We start from the raw sequence: 23,705 nt of genomic DNA on the forward strand, positions 1-23,705 counted from the left end.
AAAGAGCATGTTTTCGGGCATACACAAAATCCATCCCACTAGAATTAAACATTTGTGTTGCACTAAAAATGTCTACAAATGTCAGGGCCAAGTGTTTAGAATTTATACAATGAAGAATTTTTACAAAAGGGTTAATCATAAAATTATCAATATATTTGGGAAATTTTCATCTGATGACAGTATGTGGAACTTCATTTTACCTAAGTCAGATCTAGCTTTTAAGTACCAAACTCACTTTCTAGTACTAATTTCACTTTGAAGTTCTTATTTGAACTTGAGCCAACAAAAAAGACAGACAATTTTTATTTATATGTGCACGCTATGCAACAACCGACTCAGTACCAGTTGGTCCCAGATTTGGAGTTAACTAAAAGACTCTTGAGACACATATTTACCAGTTTACTTCATGAAGGATATGAAGCCAGCAGTGCAGCACACAGCCGAACAGAAGTTGCAGTGGCATGGATGCAGCTTCTAGGCCTCTCCACTGCACTGGACATGCTAGGATGCGAGAGATGAGCTTGAAGTGGGCATGGACAGCTTTAACGAAGGGAAGCTGCCACCTCCATTCCTTAACCATCTTTTATAACTTGTTTGTTACATGGCTTATCGGGGAGTAGGTGCTATCCCAAAGCCCTTCCTGCATGGCTCACCAATCGAGATTTCACAATGAGTGATTCCGACAGCCATGTACAACTCACCAGTTAATGCCGAACATTTATGTTAACCTCTGTATTCCAGAGAGCAGTTCTGCATGAGATAAACCCAAAAGCATATCCCCTGGTGTCCCTGAGTTTGAGCTAAGACTTCAAATCAGCTGTTAGCCCTTAACTCACAACTTTACCTCCCCACAGATTTTTTTTTAATCTCTAAAGTCTACATATTATCTTTTGGCCTTTGGAACAAAGGAATAGCAATTGCATAGAGGGGAAAATACAGCTGTTTTAACCTGAGGAGTGATGGATATTCTTTCTAGCAGTAAGAGCAAGAAATCTGGAATCATTTCTGATTCTACCTGAGGTACCGCCACAAGGTAGCTTCATTACTGGGGTTAAAAATTATCCTGAGATATAGGAGTCCCTGTACATCTTAAAATTACATAGAATGTGTTTTGATCATCTACCACGTTTGGTAGCTTATACTTTTAATCTCCATTTTCTAAATATTAGGGTTGAACTGTAAGGCCAATGCTTACCGTTCCTTACATTTATTCTCAGCCTTCGTTCTGCTTCCCTGGAGAGCACCCTTAAAAGTATCTTTTCTCCAGTCCTTTCTGACTTCCCGGATGCATTCTCACATAGGAAATGCATTTGACATTCAAGTTTCTTCTCCAGACTCCTTGATAAAAACTTTAGGGCTCCTGGAGCAAAGTTTGAAAGACACAAACTTACAGGTAGTATCTTACCACTGCCGTCCCGACCCTCTTTCTTCTCATTGCCCTTGCTCTCCCTGAGTGATATCATTCATTCTCTTGGTTTTAGTTCATATCAGTACTGGTGCTGTTGTACTCCACATCTGCATTACAGCTGTCTGCCTGAGCTCCAGACCAATACCTCTACCTGCCCATGTCCCTTGGATGCCCCACTGGCACCTCAAACTCCATGTGCTCAGGACACATTCATCATCTTCCCCCAGAACTCCTCATCCCCTGTTCTCTGGTTGTTTGAATGCTCCACCAAGCAGAAATTATAGCCTCAGCCTTAACTTTCCCATAACCTACTCCATTCAAACATTCTCTGACTCCTGCTGCTTCTACTTCCATATTAGTTCTTAAACCTAAATGCTCATGTCTTTCTCCACTGTTACCACCACAGACCAACATCATCTCTTGCCTGGATTACCTTAACAGATGCCAGGGGTTATAAAGATGAATTCTTAGGGGGTCTATGAGGTTTCTAAATAGAATACTTATATGTATACTTTGATTAGATGATATGTAATATGAAATAATCTAATATATACATATAATGTAAAACAACCAGTGTATAGCCAAGTATGCCGTACAATATCAGTGTCTGAGTTTGTGTTTAAGAAAAGTTTCCACTTAAGTAAAGAACAAAGTGGTGCGTTATAGATGTTAAATTAAAGAAAATAGTGGAATAATTGAGTCATTTCACTGCACATGGTAGATTAGACATGCAAACTTGAGTTAGAACCTGTACCAGAGCAATCAGCACATTTTTACTTTGGAGCAGGCCATCCATGTACAAACCAATATGCAAGTTTACCATCAGTAATAACGTGAAATAATCAGTTTTTCTGTTTCCATTTTTAGTAATCGTTGGATCAGAATCCCATTTATCTAGCCTTATCTTTAAGTGAACAAGAATTAGAAAATTGGCATTCAAGAATTGCTTGAATACAGAGTTTTGGTTAAGTATAAGGTCTGATTATTCTGAACTGACAAATGGAGGCTTGGAGATGTTAATTCTCTTTTGTCCAACATAATTATGTGAGCATTAGAATTATTGAAGTCAAAATACAGAAGCAGGTGAAATACAGAGACCAAACTTCATTTTTTATGATTAAATCCAACATGAGCTATTTTATTTCAGCAAAAACAAATCATCCACCACATCAAAGTTATGTTGTTACTAAAAATTTAATTAATTTACTTATTTGGTTTCAAAATGGAATTAAAGCTATAAGCCTACAACTTAAAATCAGTTATCTAATTAAATTTAATGAAATTAAATGAAAAAATATCTATAGAAGAATTTCTTGCCCTTTAAAAAAGGTCTGTGCATTTTCCAAGAAACTGCTTTAATTGTAAGAGAGGACAAATGCTGCTGTATGTGCCTTTTAATGTATATGATTTCATTCCTACAACTCAAAATGATCTATGATTCCTTTTTTTTTTTTTTTTTCCTCAGAACAAATGCCAGGGTCTTGTTTTTGACCTAGTTACACACCAGGTCTTTGACATCATCATCATCATCCTCATTTTCCTCAACATGGTTAGCATGATGGCTGAATCATATGGCCAGTCCAGAGCCATGGAACTCTTCCTTGAGCGTCTCAACCTGGCCTTTGTGGCCGTCTTTACAACTGAGTGTCTCATCAAAATCTTTGCTTTGAGGCAATACTACTTCACCAGTGGCTGGAATTTATTTGATTGTGTGATCGTGGTCATTTCTATTGTTAGTAAGTAAAATTGGCAGCCAGAGGGGCTTTAATCTAAGAGCCAGAAGTAAACTTATAAATCTTATCATTTGGAATTATGTCCAGAGCATCCACAAAGCAGAAAATTAAGCTTAATGTGATTTCTGAAAAAATAGACAGATGAACTAATGCCATTCTCTTTGGGGAGTTGCTAGGAGATACAGAGTAATTTCCATTCCCTTCACTATCTACACAATTGAAATAGAGTTAAATAATTATGTGGATAATTTATTCAACGGAGGTAGACAAAATTAAGATGACTTAAAAGTTTTTGTGGGGCTACCTGCTTTATCCAGGGAGTTGAGTCAAAGTTCTACCTTTCTTGTGCAACTAAAGAGCATTTCTTGTTTTAAGGATTTGGCATTTAGTTTCCATGTTTTTCCCTAGTTCAAAATCCATGTTGATGTCAGATCACAATTACTGTGCACCCGTGACATTGCCAGGCCTTCCCGTACCTCCTCCTTATACAGGGCCTCCATGGCCCAGCCTAGATGGGGCTTGCAAGAGTGTGTCATAAGGACAAGTAATGCTTTATCTGTATTCTGTATCTCATGTTAACTTAAAGCACAGTGGGAACTACACTTGTCTCAACTGCTCGGATCCCATTCACCAACCAGTCTCACTCTATAATCAGCATATTTTTCTTAACCACAGGCAGAAATTAACTATAAGATTTATGGAAGAAGAATAGGGAAAAAAGAGGGTTATTGTCATACACCTTTTTATAAAACATACACACACACACACACACACATCAACTTTGAAATTAAATTCTTCATGACTAAGCTATAAGATTTCACTCTGGGTTTTTGAAGTCTGCTTTTAACTAAACTGATAATTTGACTTTTTATAATTGTGTAAAACTGCCCAGGGGCTCTTCTCATAGTTCAAAGAGCAATGAAGACAATGAAAAGTGATTTCACAAGTGGAAGTTTTTGTGCTATCTCAGAAAGGATGCATTAAACAGATATGCTGGATCAAAATATTTTGGTTCCTATCACCACAGCAGCAATGCAGATGTTTCAGAGACCAAGAAAATGAATGGTACAGTTCATAGTCTGTTCTGGTTTCTAAGCCATAAAGTTTATGTAGATAAGGTTTAGTAATAGATCTTTCCACATGGTTACGGTTACATAGACTGTTAATCATTATTAGTCAATTCCAAGCATTATTAGTCATTTCCTGGTGAAATCGACAGCAGCAGCAAAGTTAGAAAATGATGACGGGGTGAGTCTGGGGCAGCCCTGTGAGCACTTAAAGGGCTCTTCCTCCAATATGCAGAGAGCAGCTCATTCATTTCACTCTTTACTGACCTTCTTGCAGGCAGTGCCAGGCACTGTAGAGTTCATGGAAATATCTCTGACTTCTGTCCTATGAACAACTGCTAAGCGATTGCAGCTACACTGCATAGCACTGTATAGCATCTTGTTCCAATGGATGAGAAGGTCCACACATTGAGCCAAGTCCTACTCACCAATGTGGGCAGTATTTTCTATGTTTTTGCCAGTTGATCTGCCATCCAATCCTTAGCCTCTACATTTTCTCACGCTCTCCCCTGAGCTTTTAGAGAAATACAAAATGAGTGTGAGTCGAAGTTATTCTCTCTATGGAGTTTACAATCCAATTGAGGTATTAAGACCTACCACCTTAAGGGATCAGAAAAAGAGAAATTGATTGAACCCCAAATCACATGGTACACAAAAGAACTGAGCTCAGAGGAAAGACAGATTACTCTGGGCTTGATTACTCAAAGAAATATTCATGGAGGAGGTGGGCCTTAAAGGAGGGACCTCCTCCAGTTGCTGCTGAATTGGTTTGTAGTCAATTCCACGTCTCACCGGAGTTGCCTGCCCAATTAGCATATGAATTAAACTTCCTTGATACAATCAGGCAGTCAGTGAAGTATATCACCAACTAGTTCTCTTTAGTCATTAGGTGATGGCAGGTAGTGTTGGCCACCCATCACCCCTAATGACCTTAGAGGATCCCCAGAGCAAGAACCAGGCCATGTCTTATACAAGGCAAGCATGTTCCAGCCATTCTATAATATTTGGGCCAAAATGTGAGTTGTTTTAAATTCTTGTATCACTTGATTGCAGAGCAGGCAATGAGAAAACAGGGTGACATTTTAGGCCAAATATTTAGCAGTCTGCAGAAACCTTTGCTTGAGATGCTATTTCTGGTGTATCTACAACATCAGAGAAACTGTCTCCAATTTAGTCCCTTAAGCTTTTTGAATTAGGTCTTCCAGAAGAACTTGGAATGAGCATACTGACAGAGATGAAAGATCCATGGCAGCTTTAGGCCAAAAATGAACATCCCAACACCACCCTCTTTCTCCAGCCCTGTCCTCGCCTGTAGCAGGCTGTGTTCAAATTCCTCTATGATAAGAACCTGTTTGTTTAAGAAGTTTTGGGCTGGGATCGTACAACTTCCACTGTTAACTTAGGCTCAAGCTGACCTTCAGTAGCAGAAATTTCTCCTTGCATTCTAATCTAAATAACTCCATCCGTAGTTTTCCATTCTATATATACAATAAATATGGAAAACTTATATTTGTTACCCCATGAATAACTTTAAATGCCCAACATGGATAATGCACTTCAAGTGCATACGATAACTAATAAAATAACCTGTCATAAACAGCATTTTATTTCTTTTCCTTGGGGGTCTTCAGTATTTTAGATGTCCTATCCCATCTAAAGTCCCATCTAAAACTGTACGAACCTTGGAAATTATTCTCCAACTTAAGGCACAGATATATATTTTCCCTGATATAGGTAAAAAAATCTTAATTTTGTACATAAATTAAGAAGTAATGATAGAAAGTTGCTTCCGCTCAGATTCAAGGCAGCAGAGAGAAGCTATGTCAGTCAGTCTGCCTGCTGGAAATTGATTGACCCTTCTCCTTCTCTTAAGGTACAATTGTTTCTGCCTTGAAAACCCAGGCACACATTCCTTTCCCTCCAACATTCTTCAGAATTGTCCGCTTGGCTCGGATTGGCCGAATCCTGAGACTTGTTCAGGCAGCACGAGGAATCAGAACTCTCCTTTTCGCGCTAATGATGTCTCTTCCCTCTCTATTCAATATTGGCCTTCTACTCTTTCTGGTTATGTTTATTTATGCCATTTTTGGTATGAACTGTTTTTGCAAAGTGAAGGAAGAGTCTGGAATTGATGACATATTCAACTTCAAAACTTTCAAAGGCAGCATGCTCTGCCTCTTCCAGATAACCACGTCGGCAGGCTGGGATGCCCTCCTCAGCCCCATGTTGCAATCAAAAGACTCATGTAACCCCAAGTCAGAGAACTGTTACCTCTCTGCCATAGCCATAACCTACTTCGTCAGTTATATCATCATCTCCTTTCTCATCGTGGTCAACATGTATATTGCTGTGATTTTAGAAAACTTCAATATAGCCACTGAAGAAAGTGAGGACCCTTTGGGTGAAGACGACTTTGAAATATTCTACGAAGTCTGGGAAAAGTTTGACCCGGAAGCAACACAATTTATCAAATATTCTGCTCTTTCTGACTTTGCTGATGCCCTTCCTGAGCCTCTCCGTGTGGCAAAGCCAAATAAATACCAATTTTTAGTCATGGACTTGCCCATGGTGAGCGGAGATCGCCTTCATTGCCTGGATATCCTGTTCGCTTTCACTGCTAGGGTACTTGGTGAGTCCAGTGGCCTGGATAGCATGAAAGCAGTGATGGAGGAGAAGTTCATGGAAGCCAACCCTTTCAAGAAGTTATATGAACCCATAGTCACCACCACCAAGAGGAAGGAAGAGGAAAGATCTGCTGCTGTAATTCAAAAGGCCTTTCGAAAGTACATGATGAAGACCAAGTGTACCTTGGAAGACAGGCCTCATTCACCCCTCCAGACACTCTGCAATGGAGACTTGTCCAGCTCTGGGGTGGCCGAGGGCAAGGTCCACTACGACTGAGCCCCTCACCTCCACCCCTACCTCACAGCCTCAGAGCCTTGCCTCCAGCCTCTGAGCTCCAAGGGGTCCACAGCTCAGTGTGCGAACAAGCAGTGGACTCACTGAATTAGCCATTCCATTTTTCTTTTTCTGGCTAAAAGAAATGGTGTTTCTGAGTTCACTTCAAATGGTTCTTATAGAGATACAAGATAAGGCTGCCCGACTATAACCACCGGTACTGTTTTAACCAGGAAAAAGACACTAGAATGGACTGTAGAGCAGGGGTCTCCAACCCCTGGGCTGCAGACCACACTACTGATCCGTGGCCTGTCAGAAACTGGGCCGCACAGCAAGAGGTGAGCAGAGGGTGAGCCAGCAAGATTTCATCTGCCGCTCCACATCACTCGCGTTCCGTCCGAACCACCCTTCCGCAACCCCGTCTGTGGAAATACTGTCTTCTGCAAAATTGGTCCCTGGTGCCAGAAAGGTTGGGGACCGCTGCTGTAGGGGACACTAATGTGAGGATTGAAGCACAGTTCAAATTATATCAAAAGAAACTAATAAGAAACAGAAAACATTAACATTTTAAATTGTGTTTTTCCAAATGTTCTTAAGTACAGTATCCAACACCTTTGTTTGATGTTTTCCCCAATAAAATATATGGCTTATCACACATAACTCTTCTGCATGCTAAGTGAAAATTCAAAACCTGCCAATAAATACTTATTGCAGATTTTTTTTTAACCAGCATTAAACTTTTGGGGTTTATTTCAAACCTAAAAGCATGGTCATGACTTGTCAGTTACCACCGTATCTTTCACCAGCTGCAATCTCTGTTATATATTTCCAGGGAAAAAATAAATAAATGAGACTTTCAGTTTGCATTTCATTCAGACACTACACTAAAAATCCTCTTGTTTGGTGGCTGTGTGAGTAGTGGTTTAAATGTGGTACTTTGCTTGGAATTAAAGGCGGGAGCCAGTGGTGTGCTGATAAGTGTATAACAGTTGCTCTTCAGGAAAAAAAAGCCATGATTTGTAGCATTTACTGATTTCTGTGGTGAATACTCCCATCATGACTGATTTCAAGCTACCAACATGTTTCTGAACGTAGAGTTGGGAAGAGACGTCCACAATCAGTTCTCGCGAGCTGCCCGGAGCTGGCTCAGCACACCACTGGCTGGAACCAGTAAGACAGTCTCACTTACCTCTGGTTAAAATATCTGCAATGCGCAACTTGGATGGAGAGAGCAACCCCTTAACAACACCTGGACCCCAGGGCAGGGGAGCCATAAGACATACTGGTTAGCCCGTGACCTCAGTCATTTGATGAGCCCTACATTCAGTTCTGGCTGAATGTCTGCATCAAACACAGCCCAGAGAACAACCAGGTCGATCAGAAGGGCCTGGCCCCAGGAGTAGCCCAGGACCTCCCTAAAAACTGGAGATGCCCAGAGGCCAAACAAGACATTAGCTGGACTGGGGACAAAGAACTACACTGTGATAATCTAGGCTTGGAGGAGAACCCTGCAGAAATAGTCCTGGAATCCTGTATCTCAGACAGACTGGAGGAGTTGATGTGTCTGTAAGCAGCCTGGAGTCTGAGGCCTGAGCCTCTGCCCTGCCCTTCACTGTCCAGTGGAGGTAAGGCCAATGCCAGATACTGTGGTGCACGGAGGGGGTGCTTATTTACAATGTGCACAAGATCTAACCATGACTCAATGTATTCGTGTCCAGGGCCTGAGTTTTGTAGGCAGCCTTGTGCTCTGGAGCGTTGGCAAAAAGTAGTAATATCATTATCTAATTATTATCAATATCTAATTTTTACTTAGCATTTGCTGTGTGTCAGGCACTGGCTAAGTGTTTGCCACGCATAATCTCATCTGTACCTCACAATAGCCCAGTGAGTGTGCTGTCACTCAGCAGGTGGAGCCTGAGCCTCTGTGCCATGCTGAGGCAGGGGAATGGCCAGAACAAGGGCACTTTTGAGACAGGGCCACAGGGCTCCCATATAGGGCTGCAAGAGCCTTGTGGAAATCACCAGTTCTAAAGTCATGGCCAGTTCTGCTTGAGGCCCTGGGGATTACCTGTGTCTTCCCTAAAAGATGCCTCCGATTATGAACTCTGGGTGTTTTATGGATCCCTACCAAGTCTTCTGGAAAAGATGGCTGGCCCTGATTCTACTAGGGATATCCCCTGGCTGGAGGTAAGGGAGGGTCTGGAAGGACATGGTCTTGTCTATTCCAGATTACAATTTAGGGGCTTGAATATAATCTGTTCTGTGCAATAGCTTCTGCCCTTCTCACACACACCTGTCCACCCCCACATGGTCCCCTTTCGCCAGTGCTGGATTCCTGGAGCCAGCTTCTGGGGAGAGCACAGGATCCCTCCCTCTGGCTTCTGCAAGAGGCTGAGCCATGCTTCCTTCACTAGATGGCAGCAAATGCCCAACATGTTCTTTTCTGAAAGCTGCACAGCATCTCTCTGTATGAGCCTAGAGCTCAAAGAGCCAGAGGGCTAAAGGTGGAGAAGAGAGCCAAGGCAAGGAAGTGTTTAATTACCTTGGATGGGTGCTAGAGAACTCACACTCCCCAGAGACAGCTCTCACTGTGCAAGGAGCCAGGATACTCCCGAGAGGCAGAGATGTTGGTCTGAGCTCTGTCCTCCTGGGGCCGTGCTGAATGTCAACCGTAGACAGCCCTACAGGCACATGAAGCCAGTCCCCTGTGTTCTGAGCCTTCTTTTCTCCAGGCAAATCAGCCCCTGCTCAATTCAGTCAATAGACAAGTTCCGGGGGGCCAATGCAATACCACCTTGTGCAAACTGCTTCTAACCAATGGCTCTTGACCTCAAGAGTATATATGCTAATTGGGAGGAGAATTAGACAGGTGTTTGTGTGATGACAATACAATGCAAAATAACAAGTGCATGAACCAGGACACAGCTCTGCTCTCAAAGTGTGAGTGGAGACAGGCTCACAGGAAGGCTTCACAAGAGAGAGGGGGGCATCTGAGATGAGCTGGGTAATGTGTGGGATTGTGACGGATGGAGGTGGTTCAGGAGGGTGTTTGAAGGGGAGGAGACAGTATAGGCAGCACCCTGGAGTGTAAGGAGTGTAAACAGTGGAAGGAAGCACGAGCTCCTCAATTGGCTGGGCTCAGAGTATAGACAGTGGAGCAGCAGCAGCTGAATCTAGAAATGGACAGTTTTGTGGAGAGCCTCGAATGCCAGAGCGAAGGGTGCTAACATATTTAGGTAATAAGGAGGCATTGACAGTGTTTGAGCAGGGGAGGAAATTAACTGGACAGAGTATTCAGGTGGAATGGAGGAGAAAGAGATCAGAATGCGGATCCTGGTGCGGAAGAGGCACTGAGTGAGGACGAAGGCAGGGGGCAATGCGGTGTGACTCAGATACCTGTGCCAAATGCCTGTCCATGGGGGAGGTGTCTAGGGAGGAACCTTAAGATTTTGGGCCAGGGTGACAATGTAAATGGCAGCACAAGTTACCAAATTAATGAGCCTAGGAGGGATAAGGTTTTTTTCATTTATTTTTGTTTTCATGAAGGAAGAAGAAAATCTAAAAATCAACTCGGTTTTGAACATTTTGAAGGTTTAAGATGCCAGGTCCAAGTGACAATGTTCAGCCAGGCCTGGAACTTGAGGACATGGCCTGGACAAGAGTCCTCAGCACAAGGGTGACATTTGAAACCCCGGGAGCAGACTAAATCGTGGAGGGGTGAGCATACCAGAGGACTCACCATGGGGGCCATGCTCTCAGAGAATAAAGGTGAGGAGACGGTTCAGAGAAGGGTGTGGGGAGGTAGGTGAAGGTAACACCACGACACACGTCGTGGGCACAGAGCAGGCTTCACAAGAAAGTCATAGCCAACAAGATGAGATACATGATCCCACCTTTTCATCCCTTCCACCAAGAAGCATTCAAGAAGCCAGGGCAGAGCGTGGTGGTGTTCCAGGAAGGGATCCCTACCCTTTCATGGAGCAAGCGTGAGAGCTTGCCTTGTAAATAATCCAGACTCCGGAGCCAGCTGTTCAGGAGAGCTCTCTTGGAATGTCAGCTACTAGCACCCAGTGTCCTTAGAGAGGCTGCAATTCTGTACAGCTCCTCCTGCTCAAGGAGAGGGAGCCACTGGTCCCAGATGGTTGTTGCCTGACAACCCAGATGGAACCTCCAGGGTCATTCAGTGGGCAATCCTGTCCCTCACTGCCTAGGAGTCATCAAAGAGGCAGTGAGAAGACAAGTGCAATAAAAAAACATTTATTGAGCATTTATTCTGGACTTAGTAGCCACTTTCCAGTATTACCTTGTTTAATCTTCACAACAGCTCTAGTAGGGATAAACTATTTTGAATCTTCATTATTCTGATGAGAAAACTGAGGCATGTAGAGTGAATAAGAAGCTTGTTCAAGGCGACGTAACCAATAAGTGGCCCTCACAGAATTCAAACCCAAGCAGTCTGGCTCCAGTGCTTAAGCTATATCACCACTGTAGCACACAGAAACGGTGTGATTGAAGGTGAAGGGAAGGTACAGAGTTTTTCTCGTTATGACCGCGGATCTTTTACTATCCATTTCTTCTCCTCTGGAGACAATGCATGTCTTCAAAGTTCTTACATTGTGGAAACATCCTCTACGTGGGAGGTGCTATGCTTCCTCTCTAAATTTAACAGCCTCAATTCTATGTACTCTGTTCTCTAATACTTTGATGTAGTTTCAATCCTTTTATCATTTTCTCCCTTCTTCTCTAGGCAAGCTCTGGTTAATCTATATCCTCTAGCATCTGGCACCCAGGGGGCAAGAGAGGGACTATCCCCTCCCTTTGGACAATATATCCCTATTAACGTAGACTTCAAGTGTGCTAGTCAGACAGCGGTGGTATCAAGAGGTGACAGTGAGGGTGCTGATTTAGTCTTCCTTAATCTCCATCAGTCCCCCAACCCAAGCCACCCTGAACGAGCATACAGTCTAACTAAAAGCATTGTATCCTCTGTGCCATTACAGCTTCAAGTCTCCTTACCTCCATCCCATACTCTAAGCTCTTTCTACATTTTAATATCACTTTTGGAGCCAAAACACAATGATGGCTTATCCTCTTTTTCTTTTCCCCCCAGCTCTATTGAGGTGTAATTGACAAATGAAAATTGTATATATTTAAGGTGTACAGCATGATGGTTTGAAATACGTATACACTGTGAAATGATTCCCACGGTCAAGTTAATTCTCACATCAATCACCTCACATAGTTACCCTTTTTTTCCTTTTGGTATACTGAGAAAACTTAAGATCTACTCTCTTAGCAAATTTCTAGTATGCAATACAATATCATTAACTACAGTCACTCTAGTGTGTGTTAGACTCCACAGAACTTATTCATCTTATAACTGAAAGGTTGTACCCCTTGACCAACATTTCCCTAATTTTCCCTCCCCACCCACTACCCCCAGCTCCTGGTAACCACTGTTATACTCTCTGGTTCTATGAGTTTGACTTTTTTAGATTCCACATATAAGTGAGATCATGCAGCATTTATCTTTCTGTGTCTGGCTTATTTCACTTAGCATAATGTCCTCCAGGTTCATTCAAGTTATTGCAAATGGCAGGATTTCCTTCTTTTTCATGGCTAAATGATATTCTATTGTATGTATATACAGGACATTTTCTTTATTCATCCATTTATGGACATTTAGGTTGTTTCCTTGCTTTGGCAATTGTGAATAATGCTGCAGTGAACACTGGAGTGAAGACATCTCCTCGAGACTGTGATTTCATTTCCTTTGGATATATATTGAGTAGAGGGTTTGCTGGATCACATGGTTGTCTGTTTTGAATTTTTTGAGGAACCTCCATATAGTTTTCCATATTAGCTGTACCATTTTACCTTCCCACCAACAGTGTACAAATGTTCTCTTTGCTCCATACCCTCAGCAACACTTGTTATGTCTTGTCTTTTTCACAATAGTCATTCAAATAGGTGTGAGGTGATATCTCATTTTGGTTTTGATTTGCATTTCCCTGATGATTAGTGATGTTGAGCACCTTTTCAGGTACCTGTTGGTCATACATATGTCTTCTTTGGAAAAATGTCTACTCAGGTCCTTTGTCCATTTTTTAATTGGGTTGTTTGTGTTTTTGATATTAAGTTGTATGAGTTCTTTACATATTTTGGATATTATCACCTTATCTGATACATGGTTTGCAAATATTTTCTTCCATTCTGTAGGTTGCCTTTTCCTTTAGAAAGAAGAAAATGTAAACTAAACTATAGTGACAGAAAGTAAATCAATGGTAATCTGGGGATAGGGGAAGGGTTGGTAAAAAGGGCAGATAAAGGGGCATGAAGAAACTTTGGGGGATGGTGGATTTGTTTACTATCTTGATCGTGGTGGTTTTCATTTGTAAAACCATCAAGTTTTACAAGTGAAAAATATATGTCTAGGGACTTCCCTGGTGGTCCAGTGGTTAAGACTCCACGCTTCCAATGCAGGGGGCACGGGTTCAATCCCTGGTTGGGGAACTAAGATCCTGCATGCCGTGTGGTATGACCAAATACATATATATATATATATATATATATATATATATATATATGCCAAAATTTATCAAATTGTACTCTTCAAATATGTGCAGTTTGTGGTATGTCAATTATACTTCAATAAGCCTGTTTAAAAAAAAAGCCCTTGAGTTTTTTGAATCTAAATGGAAGTCTCAATATGCCTCTGGAGCTCTTATTTTAGCACTAAATCTGAAGGGAGAGGCTGCTGGGGAGACACATCAAACAAAGGTGATATCTTGCCTGGATGTGTAGAGTGGCTGCCTCAATATTTGGAAAGAAACCTTGGGATAAGAATTGGGATAACTCCTTCATTACGGAAAGACAAAGCTCAAAAGATTTCAAGACATCATCTTGTATAGCTCCTCATTATACAGATAAGAAAACTGATGCCCAGAGATTGGTTGTGATTTATACCAGGTCCATGATTGATAGTAGGGCAGGTTTAAGGACAAAAAGATGAGTGGACATGGCCAGGGGTTGGGGGGCTGCTCCCTACGAGCAGGGACTAAGTCCTCTGTCCCTTCTCCCCACCCCCGCAGTAGTTACTCATTGCATAGTCGTGACTGCTTAAGGGCCGTCACGCATTTGAGTGGGTGGTCTTAGCTCCCGTTCCCCACCCCCGAGAATTAGTGAGAACCAGGTGGCCACTGAACACTCAGTATCCTGACCTGCAGTCTCTCCCAGGGCCTCACCCTTCTTCTGCCTCCCAGGGGAGGGCTCCATCCTGCAGCCTGGAAGATGGGCTTTTCTGCACCCCAGACGCTGCCCCAAGAGGCAGGAAATGCCAGGCACTTTCCTTCTCCCTACAGACCTTGTGAGCTCATTCTGGTAAAAGTTTAATGCCTAAAGTCAATTACACTTAAGAATGCTCTGCTGAGCCCCACAGCTCAGTGGCTCTTTTCTCAGAGCCACTGGGGCCTGTAGCTGCCTTCCTGCTCCCTTGATGAGATGCTGAGAAAACTTCCCTGCCCTTCCTCACAGTGCAGCGGGGGCCTGAGCTCTGCTTTGCCACCAACTTGCTGTGTGACCTTGAGCAATGCCCATGCCCTCTCTGGGCCTCACTTTGACACTAACAAAAAGGCAGCTGAGAGGGCATGCTCAACTTGCTCACCCTTGCAGCCCCTCATCTCTGGGTGAGAAGAGCAAGAACAAGAGGACACATCCAAGATTGGAGGCCTGAAGGGGAATGGTCAGGAGCAGAAATGCCCAAAATACCCTGAATGGGCTCTGAAGTGCAGCCTGCAGCCCCAGCCAAGTCTTGAGGTGACTGTGGCCCCTATGAACAGCTTGGTGACAACCTCATGAGAGTCAGAAGCACCCAGCTAAGGCACCCCCAGATTCTCATCCTGGAGAAACTATGTGAAATCATAAATGTATATTAAGTTGCAAACTGTTGGGGTAATTTGTAACACAGCAATGGGTAACTAAAGCAACTGCATCCACAGTCTGTAAATAGTCCTTCATTCAAGTTTCCTGAACCACCTGAGGAGGATTCTGCTTTCTGACTAGTACAAGGGCTCAAGGCAGCAGCTACTCCACAACTGGCATGGAAAATATTCAATATCTGATGGCTTTTCTCCCCAAGAACAAAAAAATAACATGGGACTTCTATTTGCTCTAGGACTTGGCTGCTGTGGCTGTACTGATGTGCTCCATATGAATATCTTCTGACCCATTCATCAGATCTGGGCTTCTGGGGCAGAGCTGCTGTCCTTAGTGAGGGCCTTGGACAGGGAGAGCCTATGGATTGAGGAGGGAATAGGGCCAGGGGAGCGGAGGAGGGCGGTGGGCGGGAAGGGAGAGAAAGGAAGTGAAAGGCAGACAGATAGGGAGCTCAGAGGCAGAATAGAAGATTCAGGTCTGAGTTAGTCCACAAGAACCCAGGAAGACATCTTCCCGGTCTCCACCGGCTCATCAAATGGGATCAAGATGAGAGCCAGAGAGAGTCCAATACAGGTAAGAGTCCCTGGACTGGCAATTCTGTGTGGTTAATTTAGCATTTCTAGGTGAGTTTTCTTCAAGGCGCTAAATCCTGACAGTGTTGGACTCTCAGCCTCACCGTGATGTCTGTCTCTGCAAGCCAGCATGGGCCCCTCAGAGAGCTCCGGCCTAGAGAAGACAGCGTCCCCTCCGTGGGCGGGGCACTTTCCTCCCTGCAGTCAGCCGGCAGCCTCATATTACTGCGCGGGGGTGGGGGTGGGCCCCCGGGTGCCGCCGCCCCCCCCCCCCGGGGCCCCCCCGCTTTGTACAGCTGAGCAGCGTCGGGGCGCCCTCTGTGAGTCATTTCCTGTTATTCTCCTCAGAGAAGTCCTGCCATTCTTTAAAGCAAGATTTGACATTTTTACAGGACTAACTTCTGGGGCCTTTTTGTCAAGAAAAGAAGCAGGGATACTTTCTTTTATATTTACAAAGCCATTAATTGGCTTCTTTATAAAATTAGACTCCATTATAAGCTCAATCAGAGTGGGAGCACAGCTTTATTTAGTCCAAAACATCAAACAGTCTTAAAGGATTCTTTTAAATAACGAAGTGCTCAGGGGCAAGAAGACTAGTGAGGTAGGCTCCGCCGCCTTCTCCAGCTGAAAGCCGGCAGCATTGACTCCGTGATGCATCTGCTGTTCACCTGTGCATCTCAGGTGTGCCCACCTCTGCCCTGGAGAGGGAGAAGGGCAGGAAGGAGGGGTGGTCCAGAGCCATCACCGGAGCGCTGCCTGCAGCTGCGCTTCTGGCTCCAGGGACCCATCCAGCTCCAGAGAAGTGCCTGATGAGGAACCCCCAAGTCTGATGCCGGCTCCAGACCTAGCCCAGGCACCCACAGTACCAGCCGCGTGGCTCGCCACCCTGTGTTCTGCCAGTCACTGAGCTTTCAAAGGGAGTTTATCTCCCCTCAGCCCAACCCAAGAAACTCCAGGAATCAGTGGTCTCCCATCATCTACATCACAGGCTGGGAACCTGGGACCAGTTGCCTAAATGACTTTGATTTCTCATTTCAGAGCACACAGAGCGTCTAGTGCAGGGTTTCTCAAACTTTAGCGTACAGATGCCTCACCTGGGGAGGTTGCCAAAATGCAGACTCTTCTTCAGTCACTCTGGGTTTGGGGGGACTGCTGAGTTTCTGCATTTCTTCCAGGGTAATGCGATGCTGTTGATCAAGACCATACTTTGTTGAGCGAGGATCTGGTGCAAACCCTTCCTGTAAACGGTTGGGAAGACCGAGGCCACAGGGGGAGAGTGACTTTCCCAAGATACTTCATCAGGCTGGAGGAAGGGTCTCAGGTGAGCACACCTGTCTCCTGTCACCTGGCCTCCCTTGTGATTCAATCCCACGGCTCTAGAGGGAAGTGCATCTGAAACTTTAATGTACCTGAATCACCTGCGGCCTGGTTAAAATAAAGATTCAGTAAGGCAGCAGGGGGACTGAGAATTTTCATTTCTAGCAAGCTCCCAGGTATGCCAGTGCTGCTGGTTCTTAGTGGTGAGGCCATGGACATCATACTTTATGAGGTGCTGTTACATGCATTAGCTCCTCTGAGGCTCACAGCAGCCATGGGACATGGTCAAGCCAAAGGTATTTACTCTCCCCCAACATAGGTGCTTTCCTACCTGAGGCCAGCCCAGAGACGGGCTGTGCTATTGAGGCTGCTGCTAGAAAGAGTTTAAGAGCAAGCAGGGCCAGGCTCACCTCAGGCTTCTGATGGTCAAGCCACTTACAGCTTAGTCTCTATGAAAGTGTTCCCCAGGGCTATCCTTAACTACTGGGACTGAAGTAGCCAAGGCAAAGTAAAGTTGTGGCAGAGGTGGTGAGGGGCTTACCCAATATCCACTCTCCTCTTTCGTTAGTAAAAGAAATCTGATTTTATTAGAGGTGTCAAAGTGCCTACCTTAAAAAAAATACGGTTTTAGGGCTTCTCTGGTGGCGCAGTGGTTGAGAGTCTGCCTGCCGATGCAGGGGACACGTGTTCGTGCCCCGGTCCGGGAGGATCCCACATGCCGCGAAGCGGCTGGGCCCGTGGGCCGTGGCCGCTGAACCTGTGCATCCGGAGCCCGTGCTTCACAGCGGGAGAGGCCACAGTGGTGAGAGGCCCGCGTACCACAAAAAAAAAAAAAAAAAAAAAAAAAAAAAAATACGGTTTTAAGTGCCCACCTTAAAAAAATACAGTTTTAATTCTACCTTGAACCTAGGAGTAGACTTGCTCTAAGTTCTGGCCAATGAGTTATTGGGACATTGCTGAATGAGGCTTCTAGATAAGCTCCTTAAAAGAGGGGGCTAAATCAGTTGATATATGCCTTTTTATCCTTTACCACCTCCTCCTCCTACCTGCCTGGAATACAGATGTAATGGCGGGGCTTCAATAGTCATATTGTGACCATGAGGCGAACTAAAGAATAGAAGCCACATCCTCAGGATGGCAGAGGAGAAAGATAGAAAGAGTGTGAGACCTGAGGGGATCATGGCTCTGCTGCACTAGCTCTGAACCACCTACTTCTGCACATCACATTACGTTAGAGAAAAAGAGATGCAGATTCTTTAAGCCAATCTTTAGCGAGTCTGTGTTTCAAGTGACTGTGGGGAATTTCTAACTGATACAATGGTTCTGTCATCAACTTTGAAGGGTGACACAACATTTCCTATGTATTCCATTCCCAGAATGAAATAATAGAATTTAAATTGAATTTAAAATGACCAGAAATAGATAAATTTGAACCAGAGAGGGTGCCGCTGGGTCTGTGAGTGCAGTCTTCTCCCAGCCCTGTGCCATCCTTATTGCAAGGACTCTGCTGCTGTCTCTGGGCCAAAAACATGGCAGACAATGGCAGCTGCATGGGTCTCACATCCATGCTACCCAATAGTAGCGGGGTGACCTTGGACGCAGTCCTCAGTCTCTCTGAGCTTTAATCATTTTAAAAATGAAGACAATAATGACCATACCTATTTCATGAGGCAGTTATGATCCTTAAGTGAGATATGGCTCAATTAGTATTAACATTGCTATGTGTTAAGTATTTATTGATGTATATTGTTAGATTTCGAAGGGATTTGATGGGGATACAAAGATGACAAAAGAGTAGTCCGCTTCCCCCAAGGAATCTCCAATCTCATTCCTTTAGTCTTCATTCCTTGACTCTTGTTGCCTGTCTTTGATTGTTAGGAAATCATTTGGATGCTGCCAGAGAAACAGCTCTGCATCCTGGGACCCAGCCCCACAAGCATCTGGATGGACATTCTCCTGAGAGTCCATTTCCCAGGGTCCCTAGGGACCCTGCAAGGTGAGTTCTGAATGGGTTTCTCTAGTGTTCTGGACAGTGCAGAGGTCTTTAAGAAACTGGTCACCTCAGTGTCTTGCCTGGCCTTTCCATTTTGTCTTAGAAAAGTTTGTCCCTAAGTCAGTTTCCTTGGCATTAGAATGAGAAAGATAAAACCACTAGTGACTCAGGGCTGCTGTGAGAACTCAAGGAGGCTTGTAGGTGAGAGATTGGGTGTGCTGCCCATCACCCAGGGACAGTCAGTGTCCGTCCTCCTTCTGGTGCGTCTGCCTGTGGGTCCTGGCCCCATGCAGCCCTCCTCTGCATCTCTCTGGCTGAGGGTCCACCTGCCAGGCCCCCCTGCAGCTGCCCAGAAGGTTGGTCATGGAGAAATGCAGTAGCCCTCATGGTGCTGGGCCTAGAGGAACAGGAAGAAGGGGGAGTCACATGAATAATTGCAGCAAACTGACACTTACCCAAGTAAATGGGTCACTCCCTGGCAAGGCAGTCAGGGCAGTGCTGCCTCTGATGTCTGACTGTCTGAGGCCCATCTGTGCCCACCCCAGCACTGCTCCCTAGAGAAATACCTGCATAAGGGAACCTTTCCTTCCCTCTTTTCCAAGAGCTGCCTCGTTCTGCTCCAATGCCTGGTTGGGGCTGTCCCGGCACCAGCCAGGTCAGGAAGAGCCCCCCAGGTACGGGAAGGACGGAGAGCATGGTTTGGGGGCCAGGACCAGCTTCCTTCCCGTGCTCTCTCTCCACCCTGGTTGTTTAGCCATGGCCAGAAGGACACATACACACACTTGCTTTTCCCAACCAGGGAGGCTCCCAGGTGATGGCTGAAGGGTTTTGGGGGTGAGTTCAGGGGACGACCCAGAACTTGCTTAGAACATTTCATCAGAGGAACCCGGGAGCCACTCTTGGTCCTCCTGGCCATCGCAGCCCCTCGGATGTCACTCGGCAGCTCCCTTCTCACTCGCAGCTCCACTACCTTTGTCCTCATTTTGTTCTGGGAATTAAGTGCAATAACCATGTAAGCCTCTTGGCATGTAATAAGCAGTGTCGGCTGGATCACTGTTAGTGTTGGTGCTATTCTCCCTGCTTTCACCGTCTGTCATGGCCTCAGCCTTCCTCCTTGGGTCAGAACAGCTCACTGGAGAAGTCAGTGCTGACCATGTCCCTGCCCAGGGCATGAAAGCACTCCCCACTTTCCTAATGGCTCATGGATAAATCTCAGTCAAGCACTGTAGTTTTAATGCTGCTGAGGGAGCGGTCTCTGGATCTTCTCCCCCGACACTGCATCTGGTGGCCACCCATTCCCATTCTGAGCTTGACGGTGAGAGCTGGATGCTGTGGTCCACGCTTATCATTAGAGGGGGGAGGACGTGTGAAGCTGCCCACTGGCCGGGCACCAGAGCTCTGGGCTGGGCTTTTTACCCGATGTCCAGGGAGAACAGGCCTCCCAATGCTGACAGGGGTTACCTCGGTGTCTCAGAATGTGTGCACATATGTATGTGTGTGTACGTATGTTTCCCTAGGGCTTCCAGATCTACCACACATTTTCTGATGAAGTACATGGTAATTTTATGGTTAGTAGAACCAAGTAAATTATAAGATATAGTTGGAGCAGAGGAACCAGGCCCACATCAGATGAGAATGAAAAGAGCAGGGTCAGTGTGGGAGTCATGGGTGTGGGGGATCTGTTCCTGCCCTGGAACCTGCCTGCTGTGTGACCTTGGGCAAGTACCTTCCCCTCTCTGGGCCCCTGTTTCCTCACCTGTGAAACAAGGAAACTGATTAGGTGAGCTCTTGGTTCTCTCTAGCGTTGACATTCTATGATCCTCTCATTCTGGTGGAGACACTCTGGATCTCTTTTGGTCCCGTTACTTTTCAGACAGTTAGGAAATATGCTCCCTGGCTCTTTCTTGCCTTCCAGGGCTGGGTGACCCTGCATATTGTGCCTCAGGTTCCAGAGACCTAAATACTCCAAGGGAGCTGATAGGGATAGACCATTAAACTCTGCAGTACAAACTCTCAGCTTCCACCAAATCACCAGCTTTCACCTGTTCCTCCCAAGCCCCTACCCAAGGAGGAGGTACAGCAGCATCCCATCACAGGCCTGCTGGGCACAGATCACGGAAGACCTCCCCTCCCAGAGCAGAAGGCATGGAGTGGTGCAGGATCAATGGCCTGGGTCTAAGAATGAAGTGAACATTCCCTGGAACTAGGAAGGGGATTTTCTTGAATGATAGAGACCTCAGTACTTTGTGCACTCTCTTCAGTTTGGCTGGGGAGAAATTTTGAGCTAGGGGTAATGAGGGTGTTCAGGGGTCAGGGCAGAACCAGAGCAAAATACACTTGTGATGTTCAAGGGAAGTTGCGTTCCAGGCCCTAGGTGTCCCAGCCCTGGCAAAAGATGTCTTACCAAGCAGGGCACCAAGCAGTCAGTTGCCACCTTCAAGAGACCATGCAGGTTTAAACAATGAGCATGACCATGGTGACTGGTGCAGGTGCAAGGCCAGGGCACCTTCCCAGATGCTCCAGACCTTGTAAGGAAGGCCTGGAGAGATCACTCGCTCCTGGGAGGAGGTAGAGAGAGGAAGCACCCCAGGGATGACTGAGATGAAGTTCTCATTCCTCAGAGGGATGGACATATGTCATTTAATGTCAGAAAAATAAAGTCATATAGCATTACTTGAGTTATAGTGTAGTAAAACCCCTGCTTGCTACATGCTGATCCTCAAATGGTCTGAAACAGGAGGCAGAACTGACATCAGTCATCTCCCTGCAGAATATCCTTTGCCAGTCTTGGTCCATCTCACTGAACATCCTCCACCATCCTCGGCCAGGTATCCAGGCCCCAGTTCCCTTCCACAGGAGTGGCACCCACTGTGGACTGGTTTGTGTCCCCCGAAATTCATAGTTTGAAACCCTAACTCCCAATGTGGCTGTATTTGGAGATAGAAGATAATTAAGAAGATAACCAAAGTTACAGGAGGTCATAAGGATGAGGCCCTAACCTGAGAGTGCTGGACTTCTTATAAGAAGAAGAAGAAACACCAGAGATCACAAGTGCACAGAAGAAAGGCCGGGTGAGAACACTGTGGGAAGGTGGCTGTCGACAGCCAGCAGGCGAGCTCTCACCAGAAACGCAACCCTGCCAGGCTTGATCTGCAGCTTCCCAACCTCCAGAACTGTGAGAAAATAAACTTCTGTTGTTTAAGCCACCCAGCCTGTGGTATTTTGTCATGACAGCCCACGCTAATACAGTATCCAAAGTCTAATGCTTGACACGCTGCATCAGAATCATCCAGAGTGAAATGCACTTGTGAAAAATGCAGTTTCTTGGAATCAACTGCAAACCTAAAAAAAAAAGAAGAAGAAGAAGAAGAAATCCCTAGAAATAGGGCTCTGGACTATACATTTTAGGATCACCCCTGGCAATTTTGACAGGGGCTGCTGGACAGGATACTCCTGTGAATGACATTTGGCTGCCCCTCTGCTGGTCCATTGCTGGGTCTCCATCCATCCTCGCTCTCTACCCTCCCCATCCAGAGGAGCCCAGATACAGCCCTGCCCCTTCCAGGAAAGCTCCAGCCTGTCCAGCCTGCCGTGACCCCGACTCCAGTGAAATCCTTCAATGAATTTTCTGCTCTGAGTGCCAGGAAGCATACCCTAGGGAGATCTGAGATGGTTTGTCATGTTCCAGTCATTTCTGACCAGTGAGAGGGGTTGTGGGCCAGGGTACACCTTTCCCCTTTGCATTAACAGCTGTTTCTGAACAGACACAGTTCCCACCCATCTGCCAGCTGCCCTTCTTCAGCTCAGCTCCAGTTCTGCTGTTTTATTGGCCACAGTTGCAGACAGGTTGTTCTAGAATTACATGTGACAAGTGCATGAACCTTCACAGCCGAAACTGTGAGTTTGTTGAGGGAGAGGTCGTCTGAGTGCCTCCCCTGGAACGCCAGCGCCATGCACAACTCCTGATATAGAGAGACTCGGTCCCAGCTGGTTCACCACCCCAGCCTTGCTGACCAGCACCTGTCTTCATCTTTCTCCCAGTGGTTGGGTCACAGGTCAGAAGGGCACCATCTGTGGCCTGGGAGAGTAGGTATCTCACTGCCCCTCACAGGAAACTGTCCCCGACCCAATTCTAATCTTATTCTGACTATTGAAGTAATTTCTTCTCACCGTAGAAAACCTGGAAAGCACAGGAAATTAACTGCATTGTTAAAAGTACATTTTCAGAAACCTCCTCTACCAATGCAACTTCATTTGTTCAATCATTCATTCAGCAAATACTTGAGCTAACAGTTCTTTCCCCAAATAAGCATTAGAGAGGGAGAAAATGAAGGTCACAGAGCAATTCTCTTTCTGCACGGAATCACTAACGTCATTTTTGATTTAAGATATGTAGTTTATTTCAATTAAATATATATTATACTGAAATGCTCCTTGGACTCGTATTTCATCTTGGGTTGAAATATCCATTAACATCCATTCTGTATTTCCTTTGTCCATTTAGATTAAGTTATATTCAGAGCTCCCGATTCTCCAGGGCCTGGCATAGCTCTTAGAGCACACCCTGCTTCTTCCAGCCCAGCTCTGAGTTTTTCCTCCAGCCGAGGACTAAGAGGTTTGAGATCCCAAATGTTTTCTCTTCTTATAAGAATTTCTTCGGCCAACTTCTACTGAATCCATATCAGGCAATGCATTCTCCTCTGAACAGTGTTTTGTAAAGTGAAATGCCATTGTCTCAGGCTGGTGCTTTCTGATTTCACTGCCATCGCTGATTTAGGCATC

At 45.2% G+C, this 23,705-nt stretch overlaps 1 protein-coding gene and 1 long non-coding RNA gene across 2 annotated transcripts in view; both read left to right on the top strand.

Moving 5' to 3' along the window:
- The window catches only part of SCN11A (sodium voltage-gated channel alpha subunit 11), a 78,370-nt gene extending 70,538 nt beyond the window's left edge, over positions 1-7,832 (top strand). Inside the window, exons 27-28 of the mRNA XM_073811066.1 lie at positions 2,874-3,144; positions 6,082-7,832. Coding sequence (XP_073667167.1) covers positions 2,874-3,144; positions 6,082-7,109 — 1,299 coding nt within the window. The 3' untranslated portion in view covers positions 7,110-7,832. The remainder of the gene's footprint in view (positions 1-2,873; positions 3,145-6,081) is intronic.
- A 7,636-nt stretch (positions 7,833-15,468) lies between these two features.
- Positions 15,469-23,705, top strand: LOC117313906 (uncharacterized). The gene is made up of 4 exons (XR_004528506.2): positions 15,469-15,614; positions 16,789-16,934; positions 18,809-18,926; positions 21,694-23,705. It is a non-coding gene; the product is annotated as an uncharacterized lncRNA (long non-coding RNA).

Source organism: Tursiops truncatus, chromosome 10, assembly GCF_011762595.2.
Source record: "Tursiops truncatus isolate mTurTru1 chromosome 10, mTurTru1.mat.Y, whole genome shotgun sequence".
In the NCBI taxonomy this organism is placed as follows: domain Eukaryota; kingdom Metazoa; phylum Chordata; class Mammalia; order Artiodactyla; family Delphinidae; genus Tursiops; species Tursiops truncatus.